This window comes from Aptenodytes patagonicus, chromosome 11 (assembly GCF_965638725.1).
Source record: "Aptenodytes patagonicus chromosome 11, bAptPat1.pri.cur, whole genome shotgun sequence".
NCBI classification, from domain to species: domain Eukaryota; kingdom Metazoa; phylum Chordata; class Aves; order Sphenisciformes; family Spheniscidae; genus Aptenodytes; species Aptenodytes patagonicus.
This window is the reverse complement of record NC_134959.1, coordinates 12,052,443-12,078,517: the sequence shown is the minus strand read 5'-3', so window position 1 is coordinate 12,078,517 and position 26,075 is coordinate 12,052,443. Positions and strand designations below refer to the sequence as shown.

The following is a 26,075-nucleotide window of genomic DNA, read 5'->3' as shown; positions in this document are numbered from 1 at the left end:
GGGTCCAGAGGAGGGCCACGAAAATGATCGGGGGGTGGAACACCTCTCCTATGAAGAAAGGCTGAGAGAGTTGGGGTTGTTCAGCCTAGAGAAGAGAAGGCTTTGGGAAGACCTTATTGCAGCCTATCAGTACTTAAAGGGGGCTTATAAGAAAGATGGCGGCAGACTTTTTAGCAGGGCCTGTTGCGACAGGACAAGGGGGAATGGCTTTAAACTAAGGGGGGGTTAGATTTAGACTAGATATAAGGAAGAAATTTTTTACACTGAGGGTGGTGAAGCACTGGCACAGGTTGCCCAGAGAGGTGGTGGATGCCCCATCCCTGGAAACATTCAAGGTCAGGTTGGACGGGGCTCTGAGCAGCCTGATCTAGTTGGAGATGTCCCTGCCCACAGCGGGGGGTGGGGTGGACTAGATGACCTTTAGAGGTTATTCTATGATTCTATGATCTCCCACCTGACACCTCCTGCTGCAGGTGGGATAGACATCCTCCGGGACCAGAAGCACTTTCTATGCATTAAAAAAAAAAAATCAGATCAGGGATGTAGCTGTTATCAAAACTAGATCATACTAGAATAACAGTAAAATTAAATATAGCTATCCCTTAGCTGAACTAGCACAGGCAGCTCTAACCATTGCTACAGCATTAATCATGGCAGCTTGTGCTGAAAGAATGAGTTTTGATGTGGATGAATCGCGCAATATTATTCATAGCGCTAATAGATTTGTTCTGGGTCTTCCCTACTGGGAAGCTACGTGGCTGGAGTGGAGTGGTGAAATCTTTCAAGCAGATAGATGAAGAGTTAATGTATTGCTAAAGCATACATAATACCTGATAAAATTTATGAGGCTTTTTGGTCATAGTTTCTCCTGCTGGCTGAAGCATTGCAACATATTTGAAACAAACAAGCTTTCTGGAAGACTGGTTGTGCCCTGTTCAGGAACTGTAACAAATCTTGAATTTAAGCTGCAAAAGAAATACCTGCCTTAGGAGTTTAAAAACTGTCTTGACAAAATCTCTGTCACTGCTGTGCGCTGCAGTTCTAACAGTTATACTCGTGCATATGGAGGAAGGCCTTAAGTGATAAAGGACCCTTAAAAATGATCCTCTACCTGCCAGCATAGATACCTGTGTGTATCTATTTTTCACAGATCAATGCACCTGAAAATACTGCAATTTTGGGAGAAGCCAGTGGTATTTTGGGGAGCATACTGAATTTAGGACATACTGCTTTTCACCACAATATAGCTGTAGGTTTTAATTGCCTCTTTGGGATGGGACGGTATTCGTTCCTGTTCTGGCAACCCCAGTACTGAACAAACAGGAATAGCCCAAAGGCAGAATAACCCATAAATGAGTCCCCTGGCTCCTTTCACACTGTCTCCTCCTGCTCAGTGCTATCTTTTTACCTTAGCTCAGGTTTGCTGCTATTTTTGGAGGCAAACAGCAGATGCAAATACACATCCTTCAGCAAGCTCTCGGCGAGAACTTCCACCCCCACAGTCTGTCACCTTTTCATTGTGTCAGTACATGGAGAAAGGATAAAATCCAAACACAGTGTGGCATCCCCCCAAACTGATAACGGACAAGAAATCTAGCAAATCTTCAAGCTGATGTGCAACGTTAGTGTGGTGTCTCTGCAGACCTGTGCTGTGTGGGGCTGATGGGGTGACGCCCGAGTGCTGCTATGGCTTACACACTGGCGAGGGGGTGAGAGCTGACTGCATGCCTGGCTTTCTGTACTTGCTCAGTGGCTTCAGTGTGATGGGCAGACGTGCTGGTGGGCTGGGAAGGGTGGGGAAATGGGGAGATAAGCGTCGGCAGCACTGTGGGAAGCAGTGTGATCAGGCCACGCTGTGATGGACCTGGGGAAGAGAGAGACGAGTCCCGGTGGGGTGTAACCGCAGAGATAAGGTGGCGGCAGTTGTCTGGTGTGGCAGTGATAAAGTGCAGTTTCAATGCACAGACAGAAAGTCTATGGTGTGTTTTTTAAATGATGGCATTTGGCTTTGTCACAGCCCTGAATCTCTCTGTGCGTTGGGTTTCCGTTGCTAGGAAAGGGCATTGCTTGCTCCCGGCTGCCTGGGCGCTGGGCAGCAAGGGGTGTCGGCAGTGGGGCTGTTACTCCAACACAAATTGCTGTGGGGAGGAGGTGTCCGTGGCACAGCGTGGCTTAGAGTGACGCCCTCCTGTTATGGCAAGACTGCCAAAGCAGTCCTCCTCATGTGCAAGTCTGTATTGAGCTTGAAATAGCTAGTACTTTTTTTATTTAAGGATAATGTTTTCTGGGTGCAGCTACTTGAAGGAGCAGGACAAGAAGGACCAGGCAGCCTTCTGGATGGTTCTTTCATATAAACATTCACAGGATTTTTTTTGTTAAATTTAGTTAATCATATTTAAAAAAATCTAATGTCCTTTATGAATGAATATATGATAAGGCAAAATTCTCGTCCAACCTCATGATGGATTTCCTATTATTTTGCTCTTGCAACATGTGCAAAAAACCGTATCAGCACGAGTGGAAGTGCTACGCCCCTTCCGACAACAAAATGTTCTTATGGAAACCTGCCATGAATGTGGTAAATGTGCCTGGGAAGTACCTTCGCTTCACTCGGCGTAGGACATGTTTAAAAATAGATATAGTGGAGATGCTGAAACGCTCCAAGAAAGTGAGATGTCAGAAACTGCCTGAGGAGAAGCAGAGTTTTCAGGAAGTCTCATGTTTCTTAGCAGAAGTTCTTAGGCCAGAAGACTTAGCAGTAAGGCAGATGCTTTACCTACAAATAGGTATTTCAAAGCAAGCCTTGGTCAGCAGGAACTGGAGGGAATTTGGTGAGCAGCTCTGGGGCAAGAAAGAAATTGGTAGTGCAGTTCAGGGCGACTCTCGTTACTGTGCTCACCATGTCAGCGATAATTTGTTGCAGCTTTAGTAGTGCTGGTACTTCTGATACTGCATTTATTTTTTTCTTCTAAGATGTGAATAGATGGAAAAAACGAATTCCTTCTTGTGAAACAGCCACTTTCTCTGCTCCTTCATGGCCTCTACTAGAGTTTCTTGCTACAAAACTACCTCTTTGAACCGAAAGGAAACTAATACTTGAATTGCATATATGTTTATGGCATGGACATATCTTATAAATATAATACAGAATAGGCTGTCTAGAACTAGTATATATATATAAATTCTTGTTGGTAATAATACAGCCTTAACCCTGCCTGGGAGGTATGAGCCAGTTACTGGAAGTTGTGTGACCAATCCCAGCAAGTATTACTAAGTAATCACACTAAACAGCACCTCATCTAAAAATGCTAAATTACAAGCTTCTCATGTGGACGATGTTCTCGCCACCTCAAGATCAAGCCTAAGGAGGGACTGATGCATTCACACAGCACAATCGCTTGGGCAAGGTAAATCCATACTCATGTTGTGGTGCCGTGCGCCCCAAGCCCACTGCAGATGCTCAATGCGTTACACCAGCCACAAAAGCGGAGGATGGAGAGAGATGGTGCCATGTGGAATGGGGCAAGGGAAGTGTGCCAAAGAGGGGAGAGCGGGATGATGAGCCTGAGTTTATCTCTGTCTGCTGGCCCAAGTCCACTCCCTTGGCATGTGAAAATGTTTCTGCTAACAATAAAGAAAAAAGAATTATACTCGCTTGCTCAGCCCTCTTGTATTCCTAACCTTAAACAAGTATCAGTTTTCTGCAGGACAGAAGCTGTCATCAACCCAGCACTGTATTGTGTAGCACCAATGAGCCTTGAAAAGACATCCTGCAAAAATACTGACCTCTGGAACGAAATCCTCTTTCTGTTCTAGTCAGTTGAGAGTTTGTAAAAGAGATATTTGAGAGCCTTGAACTTGACAAATTCTGTGAATTTATTTTTTTGCTTATTCACAATAACTATGGTCTGTGATAGGGATGAGGAGAAAGGTAAACCTCACAGCTATGCCTGCTTGATGTTAAAGAAAAGCATTTTTGTTCTTAACTTAGAGAAATTGGCCCATAAAATTGCTCAGGAGCTGCTCATTGGTGTGAAAAGATGACCCCGGCAGGACTGCCAGAGCCAGTGAGAACTTGGGTGGTCTGCTCCCACGCTGCTAGTTGCACACATTCACTATAAGACCCTGGGGTGCTCTCGCTCAGCTGTGCAGCACTGCCAGATGTGTTACTTGACTGGAGAGGTGGAAAGACAGCCATTTCTTCCTTTTTTTTTTTTTTTTAACATTTTCTCCCCCCCCTTCCTATTTTTCTAGGGTATGGAAATCACTCTTAACATTGTCCAAAAAAACCCAAAATCATGACACTGGATAAGATCTTAGAAGTGGTATATTTCAGGCTATTTTACTTGCCTTCTGTGTTTTGTAATTTTTTTTTTTTTTTTAAGGCTTCATGGTTCAGATTTTGACAACTTTCTAGAACAACTCATGAGGGTTAGGAACATAATTTTTAAACAAAAGCTGAGGTTCTTATGGAACAATACCACTTTAAGTGGTACTATGAAAGGGGGGAAAAAAGGCAACACACACCTAGATATAAAAGATGACAAAATACGGTGCTGTATATGGGAAAGAGTGCATATTGTGGCAGCTGACTATGGTGAGACAATAGGATGCAGGTAATAAAAGAAAAAATCCTATGATATAGGAATTTGCTTTTTAAATTTTTAAAATGCTGAACAAATCTTTTCCCAGCTGCACTTTGTATGCGGCGCTGTAACCTGCTGCTGGGGAGTTTTATCTGAGAATGGAGCTCGGTCTGTCCTCTGTGAGCCACACTCACAGCCCAAAGGGCCGGGGCGCCTGCGACCCAGCGCACTTACTGGTGCCACCGAGCCCGCTGGAGGTTGGACAAACCCAAAACAGCTATTGTGACATGGCAGTGAACTGGGTGTGAAGTGAGTTCAGTCTGCTATCAGCCATGCTCCACCTCCACTGACTTAGTGGAAGTGGGTCCCACACCAGGTTTTTGCCGAACAGAATGCCACCCCCCCGTCCTTTCAAATTTCCAGTCTATCTAATTGCGTTTGGGATCTTTTGTGCTTGTAACTTTGACGTTGAGACCTGGCCCTGGGATGGGTTTCCCAGACCAGTCACTCACATGCACAGGGTGTGTTTTTTCTTGTAGGTCAGTGCCTCGTGCAGAGCTCAGCCATTCGAGAACCGTGGTACCTACTTGAAAATTAGGGCGTGGGGCTTTACTGAAAAATCCAGTGTTTTCAGTTCACCTCTGGCTTTTGAACTATGAGAGTGCATTTAGGGTCAGGTTTTGATGTTTTTCAATGTAACCGTGGGAGTTGAAACTCATCTTTTAAACAAAAGCTGAATTCTCATTAAAACACTTCAAGAACCACACTTTGAAGGAAAACACTAAATATCACCATGCTTGTGAGGAAATAAAGGGACCTGGTAATACTTTGCATATTCACTTAGCATGCGAAGTCCTTAGGGCATCTCTTATTTATCTGCAGCGCACAATCCACACGGACTGTAAAAATAATGGATCTTGCAGCCAGTTGAAAGTATTCAGCAGTTCTTTAGGAATGGCCTTCCTGATTGTATTTAGAGACCATATTTCTGATAAAACTAAGCAATTTCCTGTGTGGTTAGCAATGAAAAATATCACTCATGCCTTTTTTACTGCTTGTGCCTCTCATTAAAGATCTATGTTATACATCTGAATTTCTGAATGGGTCTGTAATACGGACTAGAAACTTGTCTAAGCAGCTCTTTCCCCTACAAAGTGAAATATTAACAAAGAAATTCTGTGCCTTTTTTTTTTTGGCCACAGTCAGGTAAATCACTTTGTGACTAGTTGTTCAGTGAAGGATTACAGCGGGCAACATTCCTGAAAAATTGTGTATGGTTCATGAGCATAAATCCTGCCAGACTCCTGCTTTTCTTGAGTGCTGTTTATTGTCCTCAGGAGATGGTACTCCAAAGCTCAAGGCGGGTCACCCAGCACTCGGTGGCACGCTGCAGGTAATGCTGTGGGGAGATGCGATGTTTGAAGACAGCCTCTGGCAGGTAGTGCTGGTAGAGGGAAAGCATGTGTTACCTGAGTGTCCTGCTTCCTTCAGCGTCATTGTGGAGGTGCGTCCCATGTTTATTGAATCAGAGCAGGAATTAGGAAGATGGTAGTCAGCATCATCAAGGATTATATCCCCAACTATATATCGGGTGTTTCATTGGTACAGTTGTAACAGATGGTCTGAGTAAGTGTCTAGGTATCTCAGCTATGAAGGGCAAGTCCAGAATCTTTTCTCAGTGCCAATGTGGGGAATGTAAGCCATTATTTGTCATTTTTTTATGAAGCTGTAGAAAATGAGATTTTTTAAATTTTTTTTTTATTTTTTAAATGAAATGTTTGAGACAGCCTGGTTTCAGTTACAGGTTATATATTCTTTTGTTATATTGGTATACTGTATCCTCAACAGCAGATACAGACAGTTTTCACTGATAGCTGTGAATAGAAGAATAACCAAAAGTCTACCCATCCTCTCAGGACTTCCACATCTAAGCAGACGTCGTTCAGGCCAACAGGATGACAGTCTGTGTCATTGCCTAAAATAGCTCTCTTACAAACCAGTGCTGAAGATTTGCATCCTGCCTGGGATTTAATAAATAAATATATCTTATTTGAGTATGAAATATTGTAAAGATTTGAGATTACTGTTTAACAACAACAACAAAAAGCTTAGTCAAAAGAAACTGTGCTTTACAAATTGTTTAAATCCAAATTACGTCAATAATGATGATGATGTAACTCATCGTGGATATTTATTTATATATTTATTTAGCAGAAAACTGCTAAACTAAGCAGCCTCCAGTCCAGCTAATTGCCAGTTACTAACTGGGTTTCAGAAGTTAAGCACTCCTAATTGAGGACATTAGTGACCGGTTTTGATTGTCACTGCCTGTTTGTGAACTCAGGGCACGACACACCTACAAAACCAGCCAAGAAGTAACATGCGTAGCTCATAATTTTGGTGCTAACCAGAAATCGTGTGGCAGCACAGGCAGTCCCTCTGGCTCTATTTATTTCCAGTAAATAAATTTGCCGCTCTCTGCCCTGGCTGACCTCGGGCTCTGCCCTGACCCACGCGCCGGCACTGCCAGGAGCGTGACAGCTGCCGTGCACCGAAGCTGTGCCGTGGCACTTAACAGGATGGATGGGCACAATGTGCTGCTCAGCCTTTGCCCTGCTCCTCTCCAGCTTATTAACAGAGGTGTAGCATTTAATACAAGAGATTATAAGCGTGTGTGTCCCCTTAAAATACAAAGGGTAAATGAAGTTCTGAAACAACAAAGTATTCAGGCCTAAAAATTACTAGGATATAGGGACTCCGCTGAATTAAAACCAGCAAACACTCCAAGTGCGTTTTCTTAACCTCTAGTCAAGCATGAATTTAGGCTCTGTGGCAGTGTTTTAGATATTTCATGTAATGGCCTTGAACCTCTTTGCTTTTAAATAGCATTCAGAAAACTCTTAATGAAGAATAAAAGAATCTATAGAGCTTGGCGTTAAAATAATAGACATTTAACTTCATATGCGAGTAAAACATGTAACTACTGTACCAGTGGAAAATGAATTATGGCTCCTCTGTTAATACGCTTGCAAAAGAAAAACTGAAAAATGGCTATAAAAATAACAGTGATGATAACTTAATTTCTACAGGGATTGGTATTTAACAAAATTAAATGATCTTGAAATCTGACTTCAGTTCAAATATTTTTGTTAAAATTCCTAGCAAGTAAGAACATGACCAGTCATTATAAACTGTAATTCCAGCATTCCAAGTGGATTTTACTAGATTAAGAATTTATAATCTGATTATGCTACACCCAACTTTAAAGATTTTAAAAATTAGGCTACCTAAAATACTGGCAAAAGTGTTTTCTGTAACTTGTCATAGACTTATACGGAAGATATTTGCCTTCTGAGCACTAAAATACAGGCGTAGTCCATGGGGACCTGAAGAGCCAGGTTTTGCTAACAATGAAGGCGTGGTTAGAACAGAAAACTGAGTAAAGGAAAGTAAATATTTCACTAACAGTAACTGATGTGGGCTAACAGAGGGTGTGATAGTCTGTTTTAGACCTAGGGTTAAATTTTGCTATTGCATAAGATACTATGGAGATTTGTCAATCGTTTTAATATTTATATATTTAAATGTAATATCTATCTATTGAAATGACCTGCAGCATCCTCACAAGGATGCTTGCAATTTATCGTATTGCCTTTTACCGACTGGAATATCTAATAAGCCAGGCTCAGTTTCCTGCAAAACTGTTTCACTTCAGAAAAAAAAAAAAAATCCTTTAATGAATGTAAAACCCCAGAGAAACATGGTCGGTTTTTCCACCCCTTCCCGTTTCCCCGGAAACCAGGGTGCAGCGATGCGGGGGGCGGGAAGGGCCGGCAGCCCCCTGCCCCGCCCCTGCCCCGCCCCTGCCCCGCCCCTGCCCCGCCCCTGCCCCGCCCCTGCCCCGCCCCTGCCCCGCCCCTGCCCCGGGCAGCTGCCCGTCCGCCAGCCACACCCGCCCTCTTCAGGCCGTGCCGGGCATCGCCCTGGCCGCCGGGCAGACACGGCCCCGGCCCGGGCCCGGCCCGGCCCGGCCCGGCCCCGCCGCCGGGCGCAGCTCGCAAATGGCAGGAAAAGGCGAAATCAGGCAGTGCCATCAGCTGGGAAACACGAGGGTCTGGAAAGCGCCTTTTCCCTGGATAGCTCGGGGAGCTGCAGTGAGGATGGAATATCGTTCTTAACCTGAATTTTAGGGAATGTTATTGTGGCTGTCACTTTTTTGGTTTGCTGTTTTCCCCAGTGTTACTCTAATCAACCTGTTGGCAAGACAACTGCATGTATCGTTCCCTGCAGAGAGAAGCAGCTCTGTTTTCTTGTCTTTGACACTCAAAAAATATAAGACTGATTAAATGGTAAAGAGAACTGATGAGCAGAAATAGCAAGTGGATACTGCTGGTACGTGAAGGCTGCACTGTGGTGATTTTGGGGGTGTGTGAGGCAGCTCTGTTGCAATTGGATGAAAAAATCACAATCTAGAGAAGAGAAATCAAACTTGTGAGAACTGGTAACCTCAGTCTTCCCGGGACCTTTAATACATCTGGGGCCACTGGAAAAGTTCTCTGAAAGTAGTAAGCTGCACGTTTGGCTCTGGCTTAAGGTGTATAAGCTGCATCTTTACTGTAAATGACCTCACTGTAAAAGATATTATGTGGGATATTATCGCTATAGTACTTAAGAGTCAAATGTAAATGCTCCCTTAACTGAAAACAGCACTGGAAACTCTAATCCCATTCTCTGGCTTGCAAGCATCATGCTCTCCTGAGTACACACGTGGGCATACACTGGGTATGATAGATTAATTTAGAAATCTGCGTGTTCAAAATTGCAGGGCCCAGTTTAGCACCAGGAAGGAGACATGGTTGTCCCCATCAGTCAGTGCTGGTCCCCACCTGCATAATGCCTCCCTGCACTGGAGACCAAACACTTGATGACGTGTGCAGAGGACAGACCCGCACTAAGGTAGATCAATGGTGAGGAGATGCTGGGGATCAGGCCTCTTAGGAGCATGTGAAATAATAAAGGAGAAGATGGATGTCTGCTAGTGCATGGTTTTATTCCATTTTATTTGAGTAACGCTGCTGCAATGTGTTTATATCAAAGGAGAAGTTAAAGCCTGTATGATAGAATTTTTGTTGTTGTTCTAAATTGAGAACTCCTTTTATTCTGCTAATCCTTTCAGCAGCTGCAGGCTCTGTCTGCTCTTTTCAGGCACACAGTCCACTGCTTTATTTCCCGCTCCTCTGTTCTGACTCTTGTACTTGGTCTGATTTCTCCACTTCCTTAACTTCTGACTTGTTCTGCTCTTCTCTTGCCAGTGTTGGGATATGTGGGCTGCATTTCATTATCACGAAGAGCAAGCCTCAGCCTCCCGTGCCCTTCTCTATACGCTGCAACAATAAGGCAGAAATATTGGGAAAAGCCTTTCTCCTAGGGACTAGGTGGCATTTTCCTTGGGATATTCTCAAAGGAGTAACACTGAGTGAGCTCCAGCACGCTGCTGCACTGAAAGCAGCCTATGCAGTAGCAGGGCTGTGTGTCCAGGTGGGGATTGCTACCAGCCACCTTTGCTGAGCTTCATATTGCACCTCCCTTTCCTGCCTTCTTCCCTGGCACCAGGGACCTTGAGTAGGGTTTATGCCAGGGCAGTGCTGCCAGGTGAAGATGAGGGGCCCCAACAGAGAGCTGCGGAGCAGCCTTTTTGGTGAGTCCCACTGCATCGCCACTGGCAGCAGCGCAGTGGGCTGCGGGGAACAGGGACTCAAACTACCCCCTTAGCTGTGGGACTTCAGCACATAAAGGAGCTACTGTGACCCTTGAAGCCAAGCACTCCCGTGGCGTTAGAGAAGGCTTCAGCCCTTCCACTAGTTTCCAAAGAGTGCTAAAGAAGAATGCTAAACCTACGTTGAGGTTTTAAGAGGGATGTAGATGAAACCCCTCTAATGTTCCTAAAATCCCTGGGTTGCCCTGGTAAGAAAGTGCAGTACTGCACACTGCTCTCTATAAATAGTGCAGCTTTATGCTGTATTAGCCCTTGTTATCTGTCCAACGTCTGTTTTCTGTGCTCTCTGGACCTCAACATCCTCCTGACTTGGAGTTTTACCTGCAAATGGCAGAAATATCATTAAACCCCCGATGCAGAAATGGGCAGGACCTAATGCCCTGCCCTGCATGCATGCTGGAGGAGGTGGGGGTCTTCTCTAGGACACCGTGTGACTGACTACTACCAGATAAACCCTGATTTTAAGGAAAGCAACTGATAGTGGAGCAAGGTCCCCCCGTAGCGGCTTAAGAAGCAGATGCCAGCCCATGCAGCTGATTTAACATTTGTCCCTTGGCTGAGAAATCCTGCAAGTGACAGCTGCGTCTCTGGGACAGCTCTCACGGTGTCCCCTGCACCTGCAATTATTTTCAGCATTTATCAAGAAGAAAAGCACTTACAAAATGCTGCTCTAAAGCTCCCCAACTTAGCTTTAATAACAGCCAAAGAGTTCAGCTGTGTTGGGGAGTGCTGTGGGTCAGACAAGGACAGTATGACAAGATACAGCTTTTTGCCAGCCCAGACTCTTCAGCCCTACTCATGCCAATGGCAGGGACCCTCACACCATTTTTTAAGCATAATTTGTTTCATGGAAAATGCTGGGGTTTTTTTTTTTCCTTTTTTTTCCTCCCCCAGCTCTATTCTTCTTGCTCATTGTGACTGAGCATGGTAAACAGATTACTCGAACAGCCTGGAAAATTGAACAGCAACTGCTGTCCAGTGGGAAAGCCTCTTCCTGTCCATTCCTGAAAGCTGTCAGTCCTCATGGAAGTATCATCATTTATCTAATTAGAAAGATGCAATCAAAAGGCTGTATGCAATTTCAAAAGTCACACAGTACACTAATGCAAGTTCACAGAAGGATCTTTTTTGTTAGATGAGTCTAGGCCTTAGTGGAAGAAACCAACCTGGAAGCTGGCACCATCTCCCTGACCCCCCCCCCACTGCTCCCCAGCCGCTGTGGCACCTCCCTGCCTACCTCACACAGCATCCCTCTGCAGCTTTTTGCTGGGAAAAATGTTCCTCCTTCAATACGTGTACATTCAGCAAAGTGAACACTGTGAATTAAAACTTTATCTCTGCATGCATTGGGGCCCTTTCAACCCTCAGCTATGGCTACCAAGAACCTACACATGAGCTGTGTTTGCCCCAGGGCTCTGCAGCAGCAAAGGGACACATGGGGCAGCATTATAGGAATGAGCAGGTCTGGAGAAATGACACAGCTTGAACTGACTTGCTCAACTGTAAATAAGGCAAAGCTTAATTCCCCCTCTCACCCCTGGTTTTCTCTGAAATTATCGGGGTTTATGCATCCTGCTCTGACCCTGCAAAGTAAGTCCTGCAAAAGTGCGCTCAGACTCAGGCCAGTTGGTCAATTTTTTGACCGTGCTTATGTAGCTTCTGCAAACCTGTGACAACATTATAACCTGGGATCCATTAAGAAGAGCATCTCTAAACTAGACATCACTCGATCCTTAATCTCTGAAGGCATATCATGGGAATTAAAGCATGTTAAACTTTAAGGTAAAGCTTAGTCTTCAATATTGTCCTGAACAGTAAAGGAGTTAAATGCTGACAGCACCTTCCTGAATTGAAATTCCAGGCAATATATATTTAAAACAAAGCAATATGAAAATAGCAGTAACAAGCCATCCAAATACACCAACTGTTGTTATAGCTCAGGTTACGTTATTGAGAACAAAGATTGATTAAGAATCTCCTATAGGCTCTACTGCTGCTGCCTGGGATCTTACACAAACCTTATTTTGGATGCAGATCTAAACAAGACATGAGCTCTTTAGCAAAGCTTGCTGCTCTCGCAGGTTTCACAGCTCCTTGATTGGAAATCATTCAGGCTCTCAAGTTTACATTCTTCTGGTTGTAAATCTGTGTTAGCAAATTCTGGTGTAGTTAGTTGTACCTCTATCAGCATGGTATCATTACATCTCTACGTGGCTTTGTCTCCGTTTTAGCAAAGAGTACAAAGATATGCTTATGTTTCACTATGGTCAATGAACTGAGGTGGAATTTAAAAGTGAAAAAGGATATTTATATTTCCTGGGGTGTGCACAACTGCTGCACAATGATATTTGATTTAAAGCTTGCACCTAATTTTAAGTGCACTTTAATAACTATCTCAACCTGAGTTTAAATGAGATTTACAAATACTTATCAGCTTAGTATACACTTCTACAGGCATCACTTACAATGCCATGTTGCTGTCCTCATGTATTTAGAAATTGGTGCTGACTTGAATCTTGACTTTATTTTTAAATCTTTTATTTATTTTTAAAGAATACATTTAGATAACTTTACCAACAAGAACTAGAAACTTCTTGATTTCCAAAAGAAATGTCAGCTTTTCTTGAAGCTGTTAAATATCTATGATCTGGGAATTTCAGGAAAATGCCAGACCTGTTGTAATATGATCTCAAGAGTTAGCAATATTACTATGTAATTTTCTTTTGTGCATATGAATCCTGTATTAGCAAATACCGCAACTATCTCTTGAAATTAAGTATCTTCAAAATTAGTAGACTTCATGTTGCTCACTGATGTCTTTATAAATCAAGTTTGTGTAAGCAGTTGACCAGCTGTATAAAAAACTTCATCCCAAAAAGTCACTCCTTCCCCCGCCATGGAAATGTTTATTTACAGAATGTTTTGAGTACACAGAAACATGGAATTAAATTAGCTAATCCTGTAAAATACAGATTAACACAGACCTGAACACCCCTGCCATCGCAACATATAGGACCCTGGTTACGATACAGTTTCTGTTACGATACAGTTTCTGTTCTAGTTCTGCCACAGATCGGAGATGTTTGACTCGTTTTAGGTAACTGTGAAAGAAGAAAAACAAGACAATAGACCTCTGCTTGAAGTAGGTTCTTTATAAATGTCACTTTACAGAAGTTTTGTTATTGGTTTGGGTTTTTTTCAGTTCTGGTGCTTTTGAGCAGCTAAATCTCAGCTGAGAAGTCCTTGGACTATCTCAGAAGGCCACAAAGGGATATGTAGGGATTTCAATAGATGGTGTTTTCAGAGACCTGTCTTCAGGGAGGTCCTGTGAGTTGGTGGCTGGAAGTGAATTTGCTCCTCTTGGCCTTTGTGTGCTGCTTTCCCTGTCTCTGAAATCAAGATGACGATCCCTACTGCTGCAAAGGACAGCCAGGCTGCCTGAGCAGCTCCTGTGCCCTGACCATGTTTGGTCAATGACAAGCATTTTTATTATTAGATTTGAGGTAAAAGGAGTGTATGAGACTGGTCCCCTATAACTTTAATTAACGAGAACAGATTACACTTGTCCCCATTGCTCTCCGCTGTGCTGTGCAACCTGAACACAGTATAGTGCATTCACACCCAACTTCCCTGTGGTATGACTGCCAGCCTCACTCTGTTATGTGGGTAGTAACGGATTAATGTGGTTCATACCTAGCTGCTTTAATTTAATTTAGGGCCTGATCCTATGAGGCAGTGAAGTCCTCAGCTCTCGTTGATTTCAGTAGGATTTTAGGGACTCGGGACCTGTTAAGAAAAGGGTCTTTAATCTTCTGTCAGAAGCCCGAGCATGCAAAGGGGAGCTATTCCTTCTGTACGCACTCGTAATATGTACAGGATTTGGGTACCTTTTGTAATAGTCCGCTTAAGTCTTAATGAGTTGCTAGGGAACTGGCCGTGTCCACAACCAACAAACATGTAGACGTTGTGTCCTACTGGTCTCTGGCAGAGTTTACTGTAAGAAGTGGCGTTATTGCAACAAGATCTACTAGCAGTAGTACAAAAAAGTAGTTCTTCAGCTTTTTTTTTAATTACAAATATTTTAATTCTATCATACGAATAGAAATTGCTTCCGAGCTGAAGGCTAGGCATGTGAGGACACCACCCAGAATCAAATACTTCTTTCCCTTATTCTTTAAAGTATTGATTCAGCTATTTTTTAATTTACTTGAGTCTAAGTACAGCATTTGGAAGCTTAACAAGCTTGGATACTTTCTGCTCTCTTGTACTAACTAATGCTATTACTATTTTCAAGACACTTATAAAAAGAGCTGATTATTTATGTTTCCAAAGTGTATGGCTTTTCAAGTTTTCAGATTGCATTTAGGAGTATCAGAAACGATGAAACTTTTGTGTTTATGGAGTCCTAGAATGCTGTTTCTGAAATGGTTTCATCTCCCTTTCATGGACATCAGAACTGTCTGCATTGTTTTAAATTAGTGATAAAACAAAAACCCCAACTACCAAAGAAATAAGTCTGCTATCAAAACAGGACAAAATCTGGGCAGAAAAAAAAAAAAGTCATGGGGAAATGGAAATTAAATATAGTCTGAGATGACCTCCCTAAAAACAAGCAAGCAAACCCTGTTCTATTAAGCTCTTGGGAGAGCTGCTAAAGAATTTTGAAATAATCCAGAGAAGGAACTCAACCCCTCATTTTCATTCTTCTCAGTCCATTCCTTGCAACTCCCTAAGAAAAACTGATCCCTTGGGTGTTTTGTACAAAAGGATGAATTTTTATGATATAAAAGCACACAGCTTAAAGCTGTAAGTCCTTATATTCCTTGGCAGTCATTATCTTCAGGTTTATGAAGAAGCACATTTTGATCCTTTCCAAGGCATGGGTTGGCAGGGAGGCAAGGAACTCTCTTCTGAATTCATCAACCTTCCTCGTGGGGCCTGAGCAGGAGCGATCTCACAGCACAATACAGCATTATTAAAAACCCATCATATATGACACGTGCTAATAGTTTTTTCTCCTTGTCTCATCGTGGTTGCACAATGTAACAGCAAAAAGATGCAAGACACTTAGCAACTACAAGAGACTAGCCAACTAATGATGCTTCTTCTTGTCAGACCTGTAGCTTGCACGTGTATTCAAGTGGAATGACCTTTTTGCAAGGTCATGATGAATGCATCTCTATGCTTAGAGAGCAACTTTTTCTAGCCTGACTGCTCATCCCTGTGCGATTATCTGAACCAGAGTTAATGTAGCATAATTAACACGTCTGTGAGTTGTCCAGTGTCACAAGTGAACTAGAGGTTTTGTGATGGGCAGCCTTGTGACATTCATTGTCATAGTTCATATAATATTGTGGATTTTAGTTCTCTGACCCAGTGTATTCAATAGAATATTGATTCTTCCTTAACTTGATTTTTCCTGGCTTTTGTGACTCTAAATAAGGTCCTTATATTGTTCAAACATAATTTTTGTGGTATATTATATTAAGATGTTTGGCCTGATCTAGATTATGCAGCTCCATGTAACTGATGAAAGAGCTATTGTTTTTCACAGCAGAAAAACTGCCACTCATCCAGATCACCGACCTATTTCTTGGAGTCAGAAGTAACCTTTCTGAAGTCTTACTGATTTTTAATGCTATGTTTTATACTATTGATCTTGAAGCCCCATGTTTGAAGTGCGATTTCAACAGTATTTAAGGATCAGATAAGAAATTTCAACTTAATTTTCAGATGCAGAAAGATTTTATGTTTCCATAAGTTTTGGTACTATTCTAAAGAAAGTGTTAAATGAATCGGAGCAATTCAGCCACGGGGGTTATTCCATTACTCAATGATACAGAAATTCCTCAGGCTTAAACATCACCAGTATATTCCTCTCCACCTTTCTTTCTCTGAGATCCAGTGGAATTTGTCTCTCTTGTCTGAAAGAGATGATGAACCATGTCCAGGAACAAGAATTTAATTGGCTCACCCTAACACTAGATTGGGCCGTTCATTACTCTGAAATCAGAAAAACAGAATCTACAAGTTCCTGAAGATGGGAACAATTTGTGGACAACCACTCCTCTAACCTTGCTTTTCAGCCCTGACTTGCAGAGGCCAGTGCCAGAAGAACATATCAGGAGAATAAACTAATACTGCATAAAGAGATTTTGTGGAGACTGGCATGTGAAGAAATGTATTTACCATTATATATGGCTTTCCTCTGCAGGAGAACAGGGCTTGCACATTCTCTACGCTTTCTCACTATACAAAGAGGGATTACAGGCATTTAAAAAGGAATTAGGATGCTGAGATGCTCAGTCCATGCTGGATTGCTGGCTCCCTGCTCTTCACCGTGGAACATCTGCTAAAGAACTCTTTGGGACACTTCTGGGTTTTTCAGGACTAGCAGAAAAAACAACACTGTTAGGATGTTTTATATTTGGGGCACTTTGGTACTGACAAATGCCTTCTCATTTTATCATGCTGCAATCAAGATGACAAAAAAAGTGTGGCAGCTAGTAGAAACTCCCCCCACAGCCCAACAAAAAACGGGGTCTTGAAAGGAAAAGTTTGGCACACAAAAAGCTCCAAACACAAAAAAGCTAAACCTCTACCAAACCCATTTCTGCTTGTTGTGAGCCTGCCAAAGCAGAACAGACTTTCTCAACAGAAAAGGTTACATTATGCTAGAAGGAAATGAGCTGCAAGGCACAGGAAAAAGGAACACGAGTGGAGATTTATGGCACCGCTGAAAGCAGGCACTGTACTGCCAGATCAGGAGTAGAAAACTACCAAAGGATGCTACCTTTGTTTTTTCATCTATCAAGGAAGAAAGAGAGTTTCTGTTGCAGGGTATCTATAAACTACTGACATCCATTGCAGAAAGCCCATCGCTTCAGCCTTCTGATCAGAGTCATTGCGCCCCAATCAGAATTTTCTACTTTTTTAGAAGGTAAGAAGGAAAAAAAAAACAACTAGCAAACCCCACCTAAACTAAAACCACCCAAACCAAAACAACCAGTCAATGAATACCTGACAGTTAATAACCTGGAAACAGAATTGTGTTACAAATGTTGCAAGTTTTGCTCAAGTATCACTAACTTTATAAAGTACAAATTGAGTTTTTTTTTCACAAGATCTTCATTATGCCCTACTGCTGTTCCTGAAGATCATATGGGAAGGATTTGTTCACGTTGACATTTTTTACTTTGGTTTTTTTGCTGCTGTTTTGGCTTTTGCTTTTCGTATTGTACATGAGGGACTTCACATGCTAAATTCTCCTGGATACACACTGCAGCAGAAAGGCACATCTGTGGACAAACAAAACTGTTTTCTATGCCCAGAAAGACTCAATTAAGAAAAATATAAAGTTAAGGCTTTTTTTTTTTTTTTTCCCTTTTTTCTGCCAGGAATCTCTAATTAGAGCTGCTCCTTTTTGCCTCCCTCTGTAAATTCAGTCTCAGAGGTAAACTGCTAGCCCAGAGAAGCTGCAGGATCTCCCTGGATTTTTACTGAGCTAATTTGAACTTTGCCATGTTTTTTACTTGCAAGTGAAACTGCAGCTTGTTTTCAGCTCCCTGAACTCAGGTGAAAGGCTACCCCAAATGATCCTGACGCATAACTGTATGTTGGCACAGCCTCAAAGAACATGAGAACACGGTATCACCCCTAAAGCATATCACGCCATAAATGTAACTTGCACAACACATTTTGGATGGGCATCCCTAGGTTTCTTTCTTTCAGATTGTAGGGTCTGACCTTTCTCAGTGGTATGTGCCTTTCTTTCATACTGGGTATCATACCAAATTACGGACACCAATCAGCTTTTATGTACATATGGAACCTGGACATGTAGTTTTCAGTAGTTATGAGTTTGAGCCTAAGGCTCTGGACTGTATGGAAAAATATCTTCACAAGTGCCTCAAAAGTGTCTTTGTGGTTTCTCGCTACTAAGGAAAATGTGCCATTTATCTTGAACAAAAATTAACTCCTGCCTTTATTTAACCATAATTTGCATTTATATGAGGACAAGATGTTGAATTACACTTCTCTACAGTCCAGAGCAAGATCCTGAATTATTGTCCTGAAAAAAAATCAGTCATGTATGTGTAAATACTTTGTGTGCTACATCAGCAAGTGCTATGTGGAACTGAATGCTCAAAATACTAGTTAGCAAGGTGTGTAACAGAGATAAGGAGGATACTTTCTTTTTAGAAACGCTTTTTTTTGAGAAAGAGAACCACTGAAGTAATCTGTATTACTCTCACAAGTCAGCAAACAAAACTGTGTCCTGAAACTTCAGCTAGCTATAAAAGTGAAATGCTCTCACACAGATTCAGAAAGGGTGAAGATTCTTGCTGCAACACCACCATTTTCTGTGACCCTGGGTTGGATCACAGAAATTGGAAGAAATCGCCAAGAGATGTGGGTGTGTTTCTTGTGTTTTTCTCATACATCTCTGTTTCTGATGCAGTCCTGTAACTTGGGTACTACTCCAGTGAAGTCCATTGGGGCTGTCTAGGAATGATCTCCTAATGATTTGATATGTTACTTGATAAAGAGATGGATCTGATGGGTGCCGGTTGATTCAATGACCAATAACCAGTCTCCTTAAGCAATGGTGGCATATGAAACATGATCGGAAAAGATTCACCAAGTAGCTGGCATTAATAGCTATTCATTTCCACTTAAGTTACTGGTTTTTTAATGAAAAACGTGAGTATGAAGGCTACTCCCAGTTCCACGTGTTCTCCTTCCCCCGTGTTAAGCTAGCAGCTTGCTGAATCCTGTAGTAGACTTCTGTCTATAAAGACCATCTGCGGGATCTAGGGCACGTTAGAACGGCAAGAGATGTAGTGGCAAGGAAGGCTGGTAAATAGTTTTCTGTTAACGGCAAGGAGGAAAAATCACATCCAGTGCAATCATACCTCTGAACTTGGTGTTATCTCAGAGCGCTGCCCTTGGAAGTGATTATTTATGTAAATGAAAACTTCCCTGCAGATGCATATGTAATTGTTAGTAAATAAGTACAATGCCAGGCAGGTATAATGACAACCCAGGAAATTTATTTGGTCAGTCCCTTGATGGATTATCATGATGTGGACAGTAATTTGCATTACATATTAGGACAATCCTGACATAAGGAAGCATCTCCAGCGTAAGGGGGCTTTTCAGCTTGCATGCATTCTGCCGAGACCATCTATAAGGTGGCTGACTGACATCAACTATGGAAGAAAGTGAGTGTGCTGTTTTCTGGGTGATGTGAACAGACAAATTCCAGAAAGCTACTTCCAGAAATAGCAATAACTGAACATATTGCTTGCTGGCCATCTGATAACAGTTTTGATACTATCATTGGACTTGAGTCGGGAACCTGCTTACAGGGGATCTTACACCAAGCTTGTGTGAGAGTAGAATAAGCACTGCAAGCATTTTTTTAAGCAACCCAAAGTCAGCTGACACATATAACTTGTCCACCTGTGCTCAGCAAAATAAGGAGATGTATTTAGTTTTAGCTGAGATTTTATTGTGGCTCAATTTGTAGGTCTTCTAATGGGTCTTATATAGCCTGACATAAAATCATTCACGTGTGTACAGCAGGCTTCATAATGTGAGTGCGGCCCTATGGCTACTTTCATGTAGTTTTACAAGCTGCATAAATAAATGTTTTAAGAGATGTTCAACTGTTTGTTTTATAGAAAACTACTTGAGCCGTACAAAAAAACCCAAAGTCAAACATCTCTTGCTAAATGTCTTATACATGCAATTTGCGTATACAGTTGCACGTGCATTTCTAACGTAAGAACGGTGAATTTTATTATTCAGACCAAAAGCATCAGGCTGGTATCAGACTTTAATCAGGCTGCTGTTTCTAATTCTTATACTTTTCTAAAGAACAGTGGAATGTGGCAGAAACTACACAGAGCCAAGTCATGGAGCTTCTTACTTAGTTTTTCATTTACATAGGCAAAACTCTCGTTGAAGGCACTGAATAAGAATTTCTCTGTATAGCTAATATGCCTGTGCTTATAGAAAAGATACATGTCCAATAATCTTAATTACATATATAGCTCTACAAATAAGATATAAAACCAGCTATGTAGAAAGTGCATAAAATAACTGTTGAATTAAATATGGCATAGATTTCTGTGTCTGCTAAACCAAATACTAATTGGGTTTTCAAGCAATTAGATAGTATCTGTAAGTTGTTATTTAGTAGATAATAAAGCACATATGTTACTACTTTTTAAGCTGTATCACTTCATCTGAGTATTGGAAAGCTTAATTTGCAGTGTAATTGAGTACATTAGAAGATTACGGGCTGGAGCCCGTGAGAGATTTGTTTTCACTGTACGTAACCATATTTAACACAGAGTGGTTTGGGTGCTCCTACAGCGAGTCTCAGGCACTTTCCAAAATTCTGTGGCAGAGATGAATTGCCAGAAAGATTTGTTACTACTACTAAACGCTGTGTTCAGCTTTACAGTCATTAAGTATCAGTCTCTTTTTAGCACTAAAACAAAAAGGTTTTGTATTTAGTACCTGCATTTACATTAGGATACCCCAAAGAGGTGTCTTCTGCCTCAACATGAAACAACCTTTGGAAACAGCTTTCTTCTCTAAGTAGGCTTGTTTGTATGCAAAAAATAAAGCAATAAATAAAGTAATGAAGGATAGCCTTATGTGTTGTGAGAAAGCTAGGCTGCTGGGAGAAATCAGGAGACCGTCCTATGGGGTGGATATAACAGGCATATTATATTCCTAATTTGATGTACTTTGTTCTGCTATTTTTTTCTGAATATTTTCTGTTAGATGAAATGGTATTTCTTACGGCAAAGCCTTTCAAACCTCTACAAAAAGAGGATAAAAATTTGAAAGGACTTTTTGTGAATGTATTAAGATGGCATGGCAATTCACTATATTGACAAATATCTCAGTTGTAAAAGTAGTAAGAAAATTGTCCTATAATTCAAAACATGGAAAGAAGACGGAGAAGGAACACCTGCTTTGTAGGGAATTAGCACAGGCCATGGGAGCTGCAGGGCAGCTGGCAGGATGAGGGCTGCCTCTGCCCTCCCGTAACACAGTCACTGCTCCCCAAACCATTATGTGCTCCGTGATCACGGGGCAAACTGAGCATCTCCTTAGCTCTAACAGCCAGAAGCCTGTGATGTTTAAGCTGGATGAAGTGATGTACCTGCATCTAGAGGTAGTTTTTATTTCCTCAGATGCAACTATGAAATTTCATGGGGTCCTTATGGACCATGAAATATTGAGAGACCCTGACATTATTGGAATACTCTCAAATATACCAGATAATGGTGTTCATACCTACAAGCCTTCTCTTTCACCTCATTGTGCTAGGGAGCACAAAAAAGACAATCTGATTTTTTTCTTCCAACTACAAATCATATAATGCTTTATTTTAAACAAGCAGAATTAGTGTATAGAAGGCAACCACGAGCTTATTAATCACATATTTATAGGCTCATATTTACAGTATTTTCTAAATACTCCCTCGTGTTTCCTCTTCCTGTTACTAATTACTAGAAGATTATCATTCTCTATATCCATCCTGCAGCTGATTAGAATTGTAGAGCAGTCAACTAAAACAGAGCATTTGCTGTAATGCTGGCAGATCACAGCATCAAACTTTTATCTGATAATGCAAAAATATCCTCTTACATTTTCTGTATCTGCAGCACTTTTATACACTATTTGCATAAAGATAACCTACAAGAACATTTAAAGAAAAATAGAGAGCATAGTCTCCTTTTAGCTCCATGCAGAGCAAGAAGAGGTTTTTTCCAAAGGTGATTTCTTTTTTCTTGGTGTTCTCAAGAAATATGACTTTGCCATGGGACACATCAGAGTCTGATGTCTAAACCCTTGAAGGGAAAAGGGTTTCCCTCCCTCACCCAGAAACGGGAAATACATGATGACGGCTGACATAAGAGTCCTGGTCTGTCATCAGTTCAAAAGGCTATAACACCGACTGCACCCATTTTTTCCCCACATTCAATCATTTGGAAAGAAGTCTTCCCCTTATGTTAAATTTTATCATACAGAAAATTTGTGAGCTAACAGGTTGCCTAATACCAGTTCAGATCAAGTAGTTTAGTTTTTTGCTGAAAGAGTCTTAAATAACATTTCTCTTGTTTAGCTCAATAATGGCTTGCAAGCCGATTTGGTATAATTTACAGTGTCCTCTAATTACAGGCTGTCATGTTTTATGTAGTGACATCTACAAAGCTATACTATACTCTTACTATATATCACTTTGTTACTGAAGACCTTGTGATACATGATGTAATTTCACCCACCTGCACACAAACAAATCAAACCCAAAAATAGGATCCTAGAGTTGTTTTTCAAACTTCTTTTATGAAAATATGGGGAAATTTGCAGCAGAATTTTTAGGCTTTATTTGGCAATGCAGGTAACCTGCTCTAATACTTAAACCGCTTGACAGTACTAGACTTTATCATAAACGTCAGTATTTTTCCCTACTCAAATGTCTTTGAATAGATGAGAGGCTGTTTCACAAGATTTATTTTGTACAAGAGTTACATATATATGTATTCTGCTTGCAACGTGTTGCAAATAAGTCAGGTTGATGAAAGTTTGACTGGGAAGGGATCTGAGAGAGCAGGGTAGCAGTCTTGAGATACAGTTATCTAATACCAGGACTAACAAATAACATAGATGCTGTAAATTTTCCCTATGGCCAGCAGCAACTCAGGCGATACCTAACCCTGGAATTGCCTTACAGCACTGTGCCTTGTTGAATACCCACAAGTACCCCACTCTTACACAAGGTCATCTGTGCTCCACTGAGATCCAGAAACTAGATTTTTCCCCTTAAATATGCGAAGGGATTCAACGTAAAGATATGTCTGTATACCTGGAATACATCTTCCCACAAACTGCAGTTGTAGTTGCCCATTAGATTTTAGTATTTCACTATGGGAACAGAATGAAATATTTTCCTTTTATATAATAGTGTTGCCATTGATGCAAGAGATCCTGTTCAATGGCATTAAAATTTCTCTCTCTTTTTTTTGCAAGACCCTATCTACCTAAACGGGGCATAAAAGGATAGAGGGCTAACAGCATAAAATTGCAGTAGGATAGTATGATAGCCTATAGGAAGTATGCAGTAAAGTCCTCTTCCTCAAGCTTGGGGACATCATTTGCGCAGACACAATGGGGTGTCCCAGCCAATTCTGCTATTGCACAGCGTATTCCTGCAGATGCAGCAGCTCCTGTCGTGCCCACTGCCATCTCCCCGTGCTGCCATGGACCTTGCCCCAGCAAGTCTTTCCAACAGCTCATGGTGGAGAAGGCGATGGCTGGGTCTTCTCACAGGGTTTTGAGGCTCGCTGGGTCTGTACAGGCTGCTTGTATTCAGCTGGGAAACTGCTCCTTCCCCAGGCTTGCCCCCACTTCTCTAGCCCAAACACCACGGTGATAGAGCACACCAAGGGAAGGTGCTGAGCATAGCCTGCCCTGATTTATCAGTTTAGACTCTACTATGGGAGAAGTGTGAGAAGCAGGCTCAGCCCCGCTGGCTGGCAGCTCTCAAGTGCAAACCAGAAGGTTTGTCGGAAAAGACACCGACCAGCAGCAGCTCTGCCAGCGATCAGCAGGTGCGGGAAGCGGGAAAGTGCATTGCTGCTGATGGCCGTGCTGCCAACTCCCGCACAGCTATCGTGGGTGCTGTGATGTTCGGCGGCTTTCTGAAAGCCCAAGCTGCCACCTTCATTTTGAAGAACCCCAATCTCAGATAAAAGAATCAACTTTTGTTTTAGCCTTAGAAAGAAGAGCCCCGCATAAGCCTTAACAGCTCAAAAGGCCATCAGGAAAACGCTTTAGAAAATCTCACGATTTTGCGTTCAGCTGAACGGCTGGGGTAGAGGGGGCTTTTACTCATATTTTGTTGGTACCTCAAGATGGACCGTGCATTATAGGCGATAATGAAATGCCGTCCCGTCCCAGCTCTCTCCCTCCACCCAGCTCACCGCTGGCCGAGATGCGCCGTCCCATACAACATCGCCCGGTAACCTTCCTGGCACCGGTAACGGGTGGGGAGCTGGCGCCCCGGTACACCTGCCCGCGGGTGCTGCGCCTCGCCGCACCGCCGCTACGCGCCGCGCCGGTCGGCCCCGAGCCCCCGCCCCAGCGCGGGGCTCAGGCGAGCGGGACGGGCTGCGGGACGGGCTGCCAGAGCTGCCCCGCGGGGGCACCGCGCGACGGCGACGGCGCGGGCCCTTACCGATGATGATGGCACAGGCGCTGACCAGCCCGATCTCCTTCTTCAGCGCCACCCGCTCGGGGCCGCCGGACGCGCCGCGCTGCTCCCCGCCGGCCATCGCTGCCCGCGCCGCTCTGCCCCGTTGCTGCCGCCCCGCGCATGCGCCGCCCCCGGCCGGGGGGGTGGGAGGGGGTGTCCGAGGTGGGGGGCGCGCGGCGGCGGCGGGACGGTGGTGGGGCTGTCGCCGCCTCTCTGAGGCGAGGCACCTGCGGGGAGCGGGCGGAGGGTCCCCCGGCTCCCGCCAAGGTCCCTCGCAGGGTGACAGTGCCCGCGGAGGGCTGTGGGTTGCACGAGGTGCGTGTGGCGGGCGTGACAGCCACCTCTGAGAAACCTGCAAACGTGTCCCCCGAGGAGCGGCGGGAAACAACCACAGTAACGCCAAAGTTAGCACAGTTTGGTAAGTGCCAAGCGTCAAATGACCAATTTGGTCATTTGGTTTGTCGGGCAGCAGTGTCTGCTCCGACGCCCAGGTAGCCTGCGTGCCCACAGCTCATTTTGGATTACTTTTATGATCAACCAGCCTAACTGCGTGTAGGGCTTACTTTCATAGTGCTGTCTCCACGTGAATCTTCTCAGTAGTGGTCCACCTACAGTTGTGCTTTATTAGTTGTGGTAGTGCAATAATTTAAAGGAAGAAAACGTTTTATTGCTTGTAATCAGTACTGACAGCATGTGGCCAAGCAAGCATAGTTAAAATCAACGAGGCAATGCCCAAATGCTGACTGCTTGGTTCCTGCCTTTAATTTTCTTGTTTGTTTCTTCTCTCCTCCTTCCCGCTTTGTTTCAAACCTCTCTGAAAGAAGTTAAACCTCACCAGCCCTCCCAGCTGCCCCAGCTGCCTTGCTGGGCAGGCAGCGGGCTGTCAATAAGCTGCAGCTGGAGTCATCTGTTGGCAAACTTAAGGAAATAATAAATATTTCCTTTCCTCGCACAGGGGTTGGAGCATAAAAGTTGGGATACTTCATTGCAGCAAGAACATAGGAATACCAAGGTAAATGTAAGGAAATAATGTCATGTAGTAATTCACAAATCCTTTGCTCTTTGAACAAACTGCCTTCATAAGAGTGTCAATGGATGATGTCTCCTCTGCTCTCAGATGAAAGCAGAAAATGAAGTTGTAGCTTTAGAACCTGGGCTCTTCCCTCAAGCTGTAACAGCCAAGGGTTTATTGATGGAAATCCCTGGTTCATTCCTTGTTTATAAGTCAAGATGAACACCTTCCTGAGAGCAGTTCTGTGTTCAGAGAGGATCCCCATGTGGGTGACCTATTCTGAAAGTGCATAGGTTAGAAAATTTTCCTAAGAAGATTATGTGGTATCTGGGAGGTGTGGGAAGGAGATAGTATGCATCAGTGAGGCAACCAACGCAGTAATGGATATTGGATGTGGTGGGGTGGTATCTATGGGAGAAG

General features: G+C 42.9%; 1 protein-coding gene across 1 annotated transcript in view; it reads right to left on the bottom strand.

The window, feature by feature from the left end:
- Positions 1–24,755, bottom strand: part of SLC7A10 (solute carrier family 7 member 10) — a 49,283-nt gene extending 24,528 nt beyond the window's left edge. The window contains exon 1 of the mRNA XM_076348829.1: positions 24,626–24,755. Within this exon, the coding sequence (XP_076204944.1) occupies positions 24,626–24,722 (97 nt within the window). The 5' untranslated portion in view covers positions 24,723–24,755. The remainder of the gene's footprint in view (positions 1–24,625) is intronic.
- Positions 24,756–26,075: the final 1,320 nt, after the last annotated feature.